Source organism: Anabas testudineus, chromosome 19 (genome assembly GCF_900324465.2).
Source record: "Anabas testudineus chromosome 19, fAnaTes1.2, whole genome shotgun sequence".
NCBI lineage: Eukaryota > Metazoa > Chordata > Actinopteri > Anabantiformes > Anabantidae > Anabas > Anabas testudineus.
In genome coordinates this window covers 11,099,930-11,113,268 of record NC_046628.1, presented here as the reverse complement: position 1 = coordinate 11,113,268, position 13,339 = coordinate 11,099,930, and the positions used below count along the sequence as shown (strand labels likewise).

Sequence of the window (13,339 nt, the reverse complement as noted above, 5' to 3'; positions counted from 1 at the left end):
TCAGCCTATAGATGGATGACAACCCACTGAGGCGGCAGAGACTGAGTGGAGGCCTGGAAAAACACAGTCGAGCTGTTCTCTTTCCTTTTGATGTGTGAGCTGAGCTATGATTCCCTGTTATGACTTCCAGCCTGGAGAAGTCAACTGCCTGCCGGAGGATGTAAAAATGAACAAAAATGACTTGGATCAAAGCTAGCAGGTAATTTCTTGGACCAAGGTGGCTGAAAAGTTGCTAACCTATTGTCCCCAGTGATACAGGCTGCACAGGTACCGGTCGGCTCCTCGTTTTGTTCATAGTAATGGGCGTCAACGTGGGCTTCTTCGGCCTTCTTCTTCAGTATCTTCCCGAAGTGGTCCGTACCGATGCACCCAAAGAACGTGGCCACCTTGTGGGGCTTCTGGATCATCCACTAAGAAAGCGAAAAATAAACAACTTACTTAACAGCAGTTACAGTAAGCTCAGTTTACAAAATATAAGTCTGTTTGAAGGGTCAAGTTCAGCGAAGGCAGATGGCACACAAACTGTAGCTTCACAGCAAACATACTGCTTGTGATATATGAGGGCTGCGAGCTGTGGTAAACAACCCAAGACCAATTCCATTCCACACAGAGGCACTATTCTCATCCAGGCACTCTTTCCTCCCTGTGTGCTAAAAACAGTCTCATCTCCTTATTTACACAAAGCCCATAATTCAAGGCTCCATCTTACTTATGCAAACACAGACTGTATGTGTGTGTGTGTGTGTGTGTGCACGCGTGTGAGAACGAGAGTGTGTACCTGCTACCACAGGAAACTCCCCAAACTACTCGTCTGCCATTTTTTGGTCTTGACAGTCCTGATGTACTCTGTGAATTTTACCTGATGAGAGAGGGGCTGCTCACATTCCATAGCACTCAGGTTTAACCTCCAAAGATTTACTGACGCACAGTATGTGCTGCTGTTTGCTCATTTTATTGCAGCCTCCTATTTTGTTGCTGACGGGGGCCCCTTGTGAATGAGATGTTGCTGCTTTCGGGGATGACCTGTATATGTGTGAAATTAATCATTTCACATGACCAAATAACATCTTGGTAGGGGAAGAAAAATGCATTTTCATCATCCACCCTGAGATGTTCTCCCCTGTTTTGTGCTTACCCCTCTAGTCTCCAGGTAACTAGTTCTGATGGAAAAAAACAAATAATCAAATAGAGAAATAAAATTACCCAGGAAGAAATTCATTACTTTAAGCAAGGCTCTGGTGTGTTTTCAGACTGCCAATCAGGCTGTATTGCATCAGGCTGAAAACAATGATTATTTTGCTTTCCACCAAACCCCATGTTTCTGATTCTCTATTGTAATTCCCATAGCAGAAAGCGATGTGTTCAAATTCCTTGTTTTGTATGATCAACAGTCCAAAACCAACATTATACAATTTAGAGTGATAATAAACACAGAAGAGAGAAGTGTTCTCATATACATTAGTATGTTTGGTAAAAGACAAACAATTAAGTGATTAACACATTTACATGGTACCCTTTTTAAGGTGCTCTGTTTCCGTTTCATGAGGTGTAAATTTTATAAAATAATTGTCAGTCAGTTAATTTTTTAAATCTTTTTAGCACTTGTGCTAGCAAAATGGTCAGTGGTAATGCAAGCTATATCTTGGGCCATGAGCAGGCCAACCACTCGTCATCTTGAGTCATGGTCAGTCATTCAGCTGAGCCCCTTCCCTCCGTACCTGAATAAAATGCACAAAATCCACAGCAAAAGCCGACAGAAGCTAGTTCTTCTTCCCTAACCTCTTGCTGCAGGCACCTCACACTTATCAAGGTCACTGACTCGGGTACACGTCAACTCCAATCAGATTTTCTCTTTGCGGTGATGAGCTCAGAATCCAAGGTTAGGAGCTGGGGGCTGTAAATAATGACAGTGTGGCCCCTCCATTTTCAGGCCGCTCAGGTGGGAATAGAGAGGGCCACTCAGGGGCCCCTGTCCCTCTGATGACAGCATGGTGAATCACACTGAACCCCCCCCCACACCCTCCCTCCCCATCCAACCCCCTTCACCAGAACTACCCTGCCTCCTCTACCTCCTCTCTATCTCTCTCTGACCGTCGGCTGTACTATCACTGCCAGCTCAGCTTGTCATTTTACAGGGTCATTAACAGACACACATACACACTAACATGTGCATCAGTACACAGTGCACCCACGCAGGAAAAGGGCTGACACACACACACACACACACACACACACACACACACACACACACACACACACACACACACACACACACACACACTCAGAGAGAGAGAGAGAGAGAGAGAGAAATCCTCTCTAGTGCGACAGCATCAAAACTCCCTCCCTTCCTAAAAAATCCACCCCTGCTTTTGCCAGAAGCTGCTCTCCTACTCTAATAAACACAAAGCAGCAATAGATAAGAAGAAAATGTCTTCATTATGAGCATGTAAAAAAATGTATCTTGCCATTTTTTCCTTCTGCTCTGTGGTGCACAGGACCAGGGAGTTATATCAATTCATTTCCATCCCTGGCACCCTGCAGACAATCCCTCTCCATTCCCAGATTATGTGAGATAATACCTCCATTATGACAAAAGCGCTATTCGCGGGGTCGCCAAGAGGTCAACCAACCCTGCGCTGGGTATTCATGCTTAGTCACATCCCAATTATACCGCAGTGGCAGAGGCAGAAATTGGCAAATGTACATCAAGGCGCTTCATTACTGAGGGCCGCTCCAGTGAAATTAAGCAGCAGATGAGACAGAGTGAGATTTGCCCCCAGGCGGCATGTTAGAGAGAGCGAGTGAAAGGAGGATGGGAAGAAAAAGGAAAGCTGAAGTAACAGATTTTTCTGAAGGTGCTGGGAGCCTGTATCTTGCACAGCGGCTCATGTATATTTACTTAACTAGGGAGAATGCTGGTCCCCAAAGATTAATAAGTTCCCATGATACACAACAGCGACATATCTCTGGGTACATTTAGATATGGAAGGCAAACCTAATACAAACAAGCAAGAAAAATATCCCTAAAAAGCAGGGGGTAAGATGCTGCACAGGCGTACTCGCTAAAGGCAAAGTGATGATAAGTATACATTATGTTAAGTGGAGAATAAGTCTGGCGTCTCTTTCTGTTTGGATTCCATTTACCCAAATAATCTCGACCCCCACCCACCCGACACTAGCCCCGGGGCCCCCACATGGCTATTAATTATGACATCTCATGGTTGCAAGGAGCCCCACTTGGGGAGCTGACCTAGGACTGCTCCTAGCAGCTGCCACCTTTCACTATGGAGGCAGCCGCTTCGCGTGGCAGCTTCCAGGAGGGCAATTACACAGCCCAGATGAGATGAGGTGGCTGAATGTTTGGGACTTGAGCACTCAGACTGCCATTAGCACTATAAGCTATTACATTCTTCCTCTTTTTTTTTTTTTGACTCCCCCCCCTTCCCCTCTCCCATCTCCTCACTCACTTGCTGCTGTATATTGATGAAGTGGTAATGGGACCTCTAGTTAGATATTCCTCCTGTAAAAACATTGTCTTGTTTCTAGTCCCCCTCAGGGGTCAATGTATTCTCCCAGAGTTGCTGGGAATCATTTCTGCTCTATTAATGATGCAATTCCAATGCAATTCAGATCTACTGAAGACGCTGCACAGTGAGCTTTTGCGGGGAGTTGATAGATGACACTGTGTATTATTCTGCAGCTTGATAACAAAGTGGCGCCTTCTGCACATCACCAGGAAGTTGGTCGGCCATGACTCCCACTCTATTCACCTCACCCGTGGGATCCCCTGGAGAAGAACGTGTCCGTGCCTAATGATGTTCACGTTAATTATAGGGTTATCACCCCTCTAAAATTTCAATTGGCCTATTTATAGAGGCTTAAAACAGCAGAGGGCAAAGGTGCTGCAAGCTGGGCTGGCCTGTAGCAGTCTTCCCTCACTCCACAGCTTGTGGAGCCAGAGGTGCATGTTAGTATCTGTGTTTCTTTTTACTGTACAGTTAAAACAACTAGCAAACATCTGTCCATCAAGACCTGTCATGGCCAGTGCTTTTATATAAAGCACGGCTGAGAAGAGGGTCCTCACCGTGAGCGCTGACATTGATGAGGTCTGGCAGCTTTCATTAAATCACTCTTTCCTGTAAAGTGCCGGGCATCAAAGCAACCGGCCAAGGATTTTTCACTCAATCAGGTAACCCACAAGCTACCCACCCCACCCTCCTCCCTGTGCTCTCAGGGGCTGAAGCTTTCTGGTCAATAACTCCAATCAGTTCAATTTCATGCACAGTTAGCCCTGTTGGGGTGCTAGGGCACCGCTTGCGTCAGGGTTGCATATGTTGTTGTCGCTGATGTTGGTTTTCTTTAATTTTTTATCTTCCCTGAGAGGGTTGATAAGTGGGGTGGAGACCTGCACTGTGTAAAAAGTGGAGACTAGCCAGGGCTAGCATGGTTGTTTTAACTCCGCTTCACCACAGCGGGCTCCCTGCCAAGCCATTAAAAGTCTCTGTGCTCTGAATCAGTGACACAGCTAAAAGAATAGAGAGCAGGCGAGAGGGAGAGCTGTAAATGATCAACACGATAATGAGCTGATTATCAGTCAAAGGCATGGATAAGCTCTCTCTCCAGTAATTTCCTTTCAGATCAGTCAACCACATTCTCCTCTCTGCAATCAACACTCAAAGGGGAGGCATAGCATTTAGCCTGATGGGAGTCCAGCCCAATAACCAGATCCTTGTTGTCTTCTGATCTGTGCCTGGCTCGTCCCTTGCTGACACACCAGCATGGTGGGGAGGCTTGTGTATCACTACTCAAGTCTACTATTGTGATGGGTATTTCACAGTTGTCATGCAGCTTCAGGCTCTGGCTGCAGGACAATATAAAGCTGACTGATGCTCTTACAGATGATCAAATGTACTGTGAAATCTGGAAGTATTTGGACAGTGACTCATTTCCTTTTGTTTTGAGTCGACTCAAGCATTAGATTTAAAAATTTAAACTGTGGTTGAAGCACTGAGGCTCAGGGCCAATTCACATAGAAAGTATTTTTAGGGATGTTTTTGACATCCGTCACTCGCCCATCTCATGGTCCATATAAAACGTATCAATTCACACCGACTCTGGGATAAACGTTAAAATTATGTCAGCCTGGAATTTCCCATGTTTTTCTTCCACTGGTGCATTTAGTGAAACATAATGTCAAAAGGCTGGGGTTTATCCATAGTTTCTTACAAATTAAGCATATACACACAATAAGCAACTTGGGATTCAGCGAGTCGCTTGTTTCTCAGCTGAATTCATATTAATAATATCAAGATATTGTAAGGACGCTGTTTCACAGGACCATTATGTTTGTTTATATCTATACTGACTGATTTGTGCAGCCACAAGAAGACAGGGATACATTTCCTCATTAGTTACTTTGAATTTAAATATCGTGCACGTGCAAATCGTTTGTGTTTCTATCAACTAATGCTATGCAAATTAAAAGATTACATCACTAATCAAGTACCAGTAACTTTGATGATAGCTTTTCATTGCTGATAACATATGTTTTGTGCTCGTAATCCATGTACTTTTAGAGTGTTGCTGCTTTTATTAAAATCAACCACTGGCAATGAGGGGGTGATGGGTGGGAGGAGTAATAAATAAATAATTAAAAATATAACATATATAGACTTTGCACTTTCCTGGTGGAGGTATGTTAACAGGTGCAGGCAGGATTTTTAGAATAGAAAAAGCTGAGGAAGGTCCTGGAAATTCACTGTGTACTTTGTTCTTTTTCCATCTGTGTTTCTCACATTTTGTTTGTCCTCTACCAAACTTAGCCAAGTGTAAAAACCTCCATGATATTTCAGATTTTTTTCTATTTTTTTATTCTATTTCTTTTACCACAAATTGAAAATGTGCATAAAAACAGGTGGCTTGAGAACAACCCATTGTTCCATTTCAAGATCAAGTGTGCTGGAGAAGAAACACAGATACATAACAAAATGTGTTACTGACCAAATACTAATGGACAGAGTTCGGTATCAGCCATGCATAAAACTTGACAAAAAACTAAACAAAACCAAAAAAACAGGTCCGTAAGGATGTTACAACTGAGGGGGAAAGAGGCTGTCAATACTACACACTGATACACTACCCCAGGGGAGTGATGTTAAACACCACAAAACACAGAAACAAAACTAAGGTAGCTTGTGTCCGCGTACACGTGTGTGTGTGTGCGCGTGTGTGTCACAGATGGGGCTGGTGGGTGGTGAGGTGACAGCTCCGGGGAACAGCCCCTGATGATAAGCATCAAATTCGATGACACACTCCATAGATTCTGATGTTAAACACAACGAGAATGTCCCCGACAGTATCTCTGCACCCTCTTCAGAGAGTTATCAAAGGGCAAGTTCAGTGAGCGCAAAATAAAACCCTCCACCCCCCTCCCCACACACACACACACACACACACATACACACACACACACACACACACACACACACACACACACACCTTCTAACATATCTCACTGCAGCATCTTCGCACTGCATAGAAATCAGGCATGTGTCGCTGTCTCCAGGCACCAAGTTTATCTAAAAAGGAAACACCTGATTTTTTTTTTATGGCTCCTCTTCATTCCTCGCTTCCCTTGTTAAACACACAACCTTGATTTTGTTTCTGTTGCCCGGGAGGGGTGAATTATTTACAGGATAAACAAGGTGATGTTGTTTCAGTCAGTCAGAGCCAAACTCCCCTATCGCAGCAGCAAAGAGGCAGACAGGTTTACCTGGCAGGCATGAGGGGCTGAGCTCGGATACAGAAGCCGGGGAGCGGCATCACAATGGCGGGCCGTGCAGTGATATCTATCTGGGGCGGGGGGCTTAAGAGAGAAAATGCCTTCACACCAGATTCATGGGCTGGGAGTCCCACACTGCTGGGTTGTCCTATTTATCTACAGAGACAATGGTGGCTATAAAAGCACATGAGCTGCTTTACAGAAAGCGTATGTGCACGAGGTTTAGGGTGCCGGTGTTATTAAGTGATCATAAAGTGCCATTTGTGTTTGCGGGGGTTGTTGCCATACACGGTTCAGACAGAGAGATGATGAGGGACCTTTGCAGCTAAAGCCTCTAATCCTATCTGTGGTCCATGGGCTCCAGCTGTTGGGAGTGCAGCTGTGCACGGCCCTTGCACAGGTGAATCAGTTCTGCCCTCCCCTTCCTACAACTCCCCTGTACACAGTATGGTGGATTTCCACGGTGCTTTGATCTTGCAGAGGTGGCAGCGCCCCCCCTGGATATGATGACAGCACAGGGATTTTTATTTTATTTATTTTTTAAATCTACAGTATGTTAAATGACAGCACCGGTTGAAAGCTTAGTGCAGGTCAAGCCAGGCTAAATTCAATGTGGCATTGCGGAAAATTCACATCAAAAACATTCGCTCCCGTGAAGTTCTCTAATAAGTGTTACAGCTGCTTCTCTGTTTGTTATTTACAATCAACAAATAGATGGTCAAGATCATACAACAACCCCCAATCTCCAGTTATATCTGTGCTGGATCACACTCGGGTATTGCGTGACAGTAATTTATAAATAATTTATACATTAGGTCCCTGAACATAAGCACCTTAAAACGTGACTGTCACAGATCCACTTAATGGTGGTCACACTGCATTATTTCCGCCAGATACTTGTGTTTTCGAGGAAACCAGACGCTTCACATTCATCAGAAACAAGCAGACAAAACCACAGTGCTCCCAGCTTGACCTCTGACTCTGTCTGCACGTTCACTATAAACTGATTCACATTTAACACATTGGTTTACTTTGACAGGGACACAATGGGAGGATATGATTTGGCCCTTGGCTCAGATCGAAAAACAACATTCCTAATGTCTTTACGCACTGTAGCAAGATCCCACTTATCATATTACTCATGCCTTTGTGTCCTTTTCTGCAGGCAAAGAGGTTTCTCTTCATGTTACCAGCTGGAAATATCAGCGATGGGCTTCTCCGCTTACTAAGCTTGCTGGTGTAAAGGCAGTTTGTGTGCAGATTCTGTGGCCGACTGGCTGCACAGGTAAGCAGAAAATAGCTCTTAGCTGTGGCCTGACCTTGAGAAGGATGCCATTCAATCAGCGAGCTTGCCGCAGTAAAGGCACTATCATTGCACTAATAGACTGAATCTTCCTCTGTGTCTGGATCATGGACATTGCATGGATGGCTTCCTCCTGCTTGGCAAGTTAAAAAGGCAATTTATTCAATAAATTAAACAGAGAAAATAAGCCATGATGAAAGAAATACTGCTGCTGCTGTTGGGGGGGGATATAGATTGAATCTGTGTAACAGTCTGCACACCTAATTTAATTTCCAGTTTATAGACATAACCGAATTGGATGATGCCAATTGACAAAACACTTAAAATGCAGAACTGAACAGACTGTGCTTGTGTTCTCATTGCCAAGAACGAACATCAGAGGTGGAGAGTGTGTGCAGTGTGCTCCTTATCTACTACCCCATCATCCAGCTAGAAGCAGACAGAGTCAACCTAATAAGGAAAAGATTTAAGAAAGGTTGCCCGCTTTGAACTTTGAGGCTTTGCGATCAAATTCCACCTTATCAACTGGCAGCTTAAACAAGTTGCGTTATTTTTCTGATGGCTTACAGAGAGGGAGAGGGGCAGAACAAGCAGGAACCATCATAACTACTGGCTGCTGCAGTGCATCGTGACAAACAACGGCAAAAAACTTGGGATTTATTGCTCTGATAACCTTCCAGATTCCTTCGGCTGGTGCTGTGTGCCAGACAACTCCAACAGAGTTATGCATCATTAATCCACATGAAGACTGCCAATGATAAATAATGCTCTGCGTCCCTATGAAAAATAACGCAGTTATTACCAAACCATAAAGAATGGTATTCGTATCATCGCTTCAAGCAGATAATAATGTGAAGATACGATGTTTCAAGGATTCAAAAGCACACTCACGGTGACAGTGAGTAGTATATTTCTGTTCTCGTCAAAGTGCTGCTGGAGAGAGAACTCCCAATAAATAACAGCACTTGAGCAGAGCAAATCACAGATCCATGCCATACTACTTGCAATACCGACTGGACTCTCAAGCTATCAAATGCCATTTAGTGCATCATAAACAAAGCTAAATAAAGTCTTTACTCAATCTTTGCAAATCATGAATTGCATGAGAAGCAAACGGCAGGTAATAGCAACAACAAAAATGAAACGCGTCTCATAGCCCAGTGCTCGACGTTTCCCACAAAGAGCAGCTCGCTTCGCTCATTTGATAATTTCTCAAGGCTCAGACTTGAATCCAGTCCAATAAACATAGTAATACTATATCCCCTACAGGTGTAAATTCTTGGTGGTTTAGCAGTGCAAAAGAGAAACTAGAAGGGACTTCTTTTGATACAGAGATGTTTCCAGCACCAGATGCTGTGGGGCCCTCTCTTGTGAGAAACCGGGCGAAGATCACTTACTTTCCTATTGAGAGCTGGAACATGAATTCAAACCCTGCTATAAATCAAATATAAATTTTCAGCTCCCCTCACTTTTCTGGGAACGGCTGCAATAACAATGTCATTCGACTCTGCCTGGTTACCATTAACGTTCTGGATTTCATCCATGCTAATGATTTGGTTCTGTATCCTGTGCATTTTACAACCCCTGCAGAAAAAAAGAAGAGGAATTATTTCTGACCTATTTAACACTTTGCAGGTTACAAGAAGAAACTAAGGTCTGTGGCAGATGCTCTTTACATATACAGTATTTCCAAAGTCTCTCAAAATAGATTCTCCTTGCCAGATATAACACCCTGTGTGCCAATAATGTTAATATACCGAAACTCTGCGGCTGCGACTTTCACATTTCTAGACAGCAACGTTTCTGAGCCAAAAAGGAGGACAATGCACTCCAGTTAAATCTAACTTGAGTGAAAAATGTGATTTCTATTTAGATATTGTTCTGTGTGCCAACAAGCCTTTCCCTCTGCCCAAAAACACAATTCAATCTCATTCAGTCTATTTTCTCCTTGAAAACACAGACTCATAATAATCTTTAAAAAATGAACATGGGCCAAGACTGATTCACCTAACTCCCAAAGCACACTGAATATTTACTGGAAAGGCCGTATATCACACTGAGCAGTTTTTATAACCCAAATATATACAGTCTTGTATCAGAATCCAATTCATATATTTGTTCCGCACAGTGTAAACAGACATCTTTACCCAGTGAAACCATAACTTTAAAGTGGAGCACAGGGAACTGATTCTGGTTACAGAGACTGTTTAGAGAGAGCCTTTCTGGGTGACGCATACTTTACTTTTTAAGCAAAAAGCAAACCAATTTCAGTGCAGCACCTGCACCTTCTGCCCTGTTGGCTTTGGCGAAGCAGATTCAATGAGTTTTCAGCCAACACTACAGGGCTACGTGCCTGTAAGAATCTGCACTGACAGAAAGCTTTCACAGAAGAACCAAGGTCACCAGTACAATAACACAGTACATAGGATCTGCCCAGAGCCAGAGGAAGTGCAGTGTCTCTCTCACACCCTTGTAATAAAAACCAATGAGTGCAGGAGGATACCAAGTTCAACAAACTTAACTTCACTTTGTAACTCTGCAGAAAGAATAAATAAGCAGACGACTAACATAGCGGTGCTTGATTGTATAGTATTATACACTTCAGTATAAACCAAGTGTGTTAATAAAAAAAAAACTATTAAATAAGTTGTAATGGTTGTGGCTTCTAGTACTACTAGTGTTTGAGTAATAATGCCACATGCTAATGTCAGACACCGCCTTTGTATAATCACATCACATAATCACATATTTGGAGAATTAGCAATAGAAACCATTATACTATATGTTGTAATTCACCCAAATACAAAACACAAGAGTCAGATGATAAATAACTGCATGCTACTTTGTTAAATTCTCTCCCTCGCTCTCTTTTTCTCCTATTACTGTGAGTGAGCAGGATATCTCAAAACCTTGTTTACAAATTTCAATGAAATTTGGCAAAAATGTAGGCAATGAGCCAGGGGACAAGTAATGACTGTTTGGTACATATCCAGGAAGGGACTTCTCAAAAAAGGATAAGGCTGGTGTTGTTCTGTGTTTTTCATACTGTCAACAGATCCCAGTTTCAGGTCCATTGGTTCCTAATGAAGACATAAATCTGTGAAAACAGGGTATGTGTAAGTATATGGTTTGTATTTAAAAAAAGAAAAAAAAGGGCAGTCATTTCCTAAAGCCATTGGACACTATATAGTAGCACTATAGTTACTCAAACAGTAAATAACGGTTTAGTTGGGGACTATTTTCAGTAGCGAATGAACACACATTTACTGCAGCAGGGTGGTGCAGGAGAGTGTGACTCAAAATAAACTACAGTGCCTGGTTGTTCACAGATATGAAGGAATGTGTCACCTATTGCTCATACATGTGTTTTTAACAGTTTTGGACAACATCAGAGCTCTGGGACACAGAGCAATGGCTTAGTGATGCTTTGGACTGGCAGCACCTGATCATTTTATTGTGCGTTTTGTTCCTTTCATGGTATTTGTTGGCAACAAAAACACAGAACATCACCAGACTTAACCTTTAATTATTAAAGACAGAGCATGTTCTCGTTTGACGTTGATCCAGATGCAGATAGAATTTCTATTATTGTAACACATTTATAAACATGCATTATTAAAATCACATTTAATAGTATGATTATAATAATATGATAAGGGGATTAGCGGATTAGGCAGCCTTGTCAGAGCAGTGCATGATCTGACTGTTCTAGTTTTTAATTGTTATCACTATTTCAGTGGTGAAGTGGTGTTAATTCAACTCTACGTGGTGTTTTCAAGCTGCAGTCTTTGGTGTTGAAGTACTGCAATATTTTATCTGAGACATTTAAAAATACAACAATAAACATATAACTTCACAAAGGACTAACGTATTTATCACATATCACCTTATACAGGTGTTTCTATTCCTCTGGTTTTTAAGGGAGCAGGCAAAGACATTTTTCTAATTGCTAATGATGGGAATTCCCCTGCAAGCTTCTTTAAAAGGCGACAGAATCACTAACAGCTGCCAGCCACAGGAATTCAGAAATGCCAAACCAGCATTTTGTGATTGGCACAAGGAAGTTACACCCACTTTGTAATAATATGTTTCTCTTTGGTGAGGTGCCAAATGGGTCGTTGCCAATGCAGGCATGACAGACTGATCAGATCACTTGGTACAAAAACATCAAGCCAAGGAAAACTATAATTATTCGTCAGGTCAAGGTCAGGCTGCTGTAAAGCTCCTAACTACAAATGAGATGTAACTTATAGAACAAATTTAATAATGGTGACTCCACTCAAAAAGTCATTTTTGATAAAGAAGCCTTAATTATAGCTTCTTGCCTTTACATATTTTACACACTTCCAGTAGAAGCCCTTCTGACAAGGTAATAGTGGCATGCACACAGTAATGGAGCCAATATTTAATGTTTTAATTGAATAATTCTTAACAGGAGTAATTTTATGTTATTTTAAATGACTAACAACTTGATTTGGTACAGTTTAGCAGCATGATACGGCACTGCTGTGACTATGATGACTGCAGTGTTTCAAAGAATAAAGTCAAGCAAACAAAAGGAGCAAAAACACAGAAGAAATTAGCTCAACAGACTGACTGTGGTCATACATCTTCCTCGACTCCGCCACACCTGCTCAGGTCCATCTGTAATAACCTGCTGTCTACTCTGCAGGTGTACTCTGGGTATTTACTCCAGACCCATTTACCACAAATACATGCCATTGTGTGTTACATTCCTCCAGCAACTCTGTTTCTTCTCCTGTCTTCTCACTCAACACCATCTATCTACTACACTCCAAGTCTCAATCCTTGTCTTGATGATACATTTACTTCCACCAATCAATTTGTGAAACTCAGCAATTAACCTCCACCACAGGAAATCAGAAGAAATCTATAAGTCAGAGGTCTTGAAGACACTGAGTCAGTCCTATCACTACCTGTCAGCCTGCTTTTAAACAGAGATGGACCTCAGCAGTAGATGGTCGGTAATAACCATCTGATGAGACACAAGTGTAAAAGAGAAGCTAGGTTAGAAAAACAACAGGAAAACTACTGTATGAGCACACCTGCACTGTTGTTGAACAATCCTAAAATCCTCATCTTTAGAGAGACTTGTATGATACAAGCACCTTTCTCTTCACTACTTTACATTAAAATGATTATACACTACCCGTTCCAAAAATATTGTCACACGCTAATAGTTTTTTGGCCAGTCCATGTGGGAAAATGATGAGTCATGCTCTCTGGACCACTCA

At 42.4% G+C, this 13,339-nt stretch overlaps 1 protein-coding gene across 2 annotated transcripts in view; it reads right to left on the bottom strand.

Moving 5' to 3' along the window:
- adkb (adenosine kinase b) overlaps positions 1-13,339 on the bottom strand; it is a 93,721-nt gene that overhangs the window by 53,959 nt on the left and 26,423 nt on the right. For both annotated transcript variants that reach the window (XM_026351949.1, XM_026351950.1), the window contains exon 5: positions 238-410. In XM_026351949.1, coding sequence (XP_026207734.1) covers positions 238-410 — 173 coding nt within the window. The remainder of the gene's footprint in view (positions 1-237; positions 411-13,339) is intronic.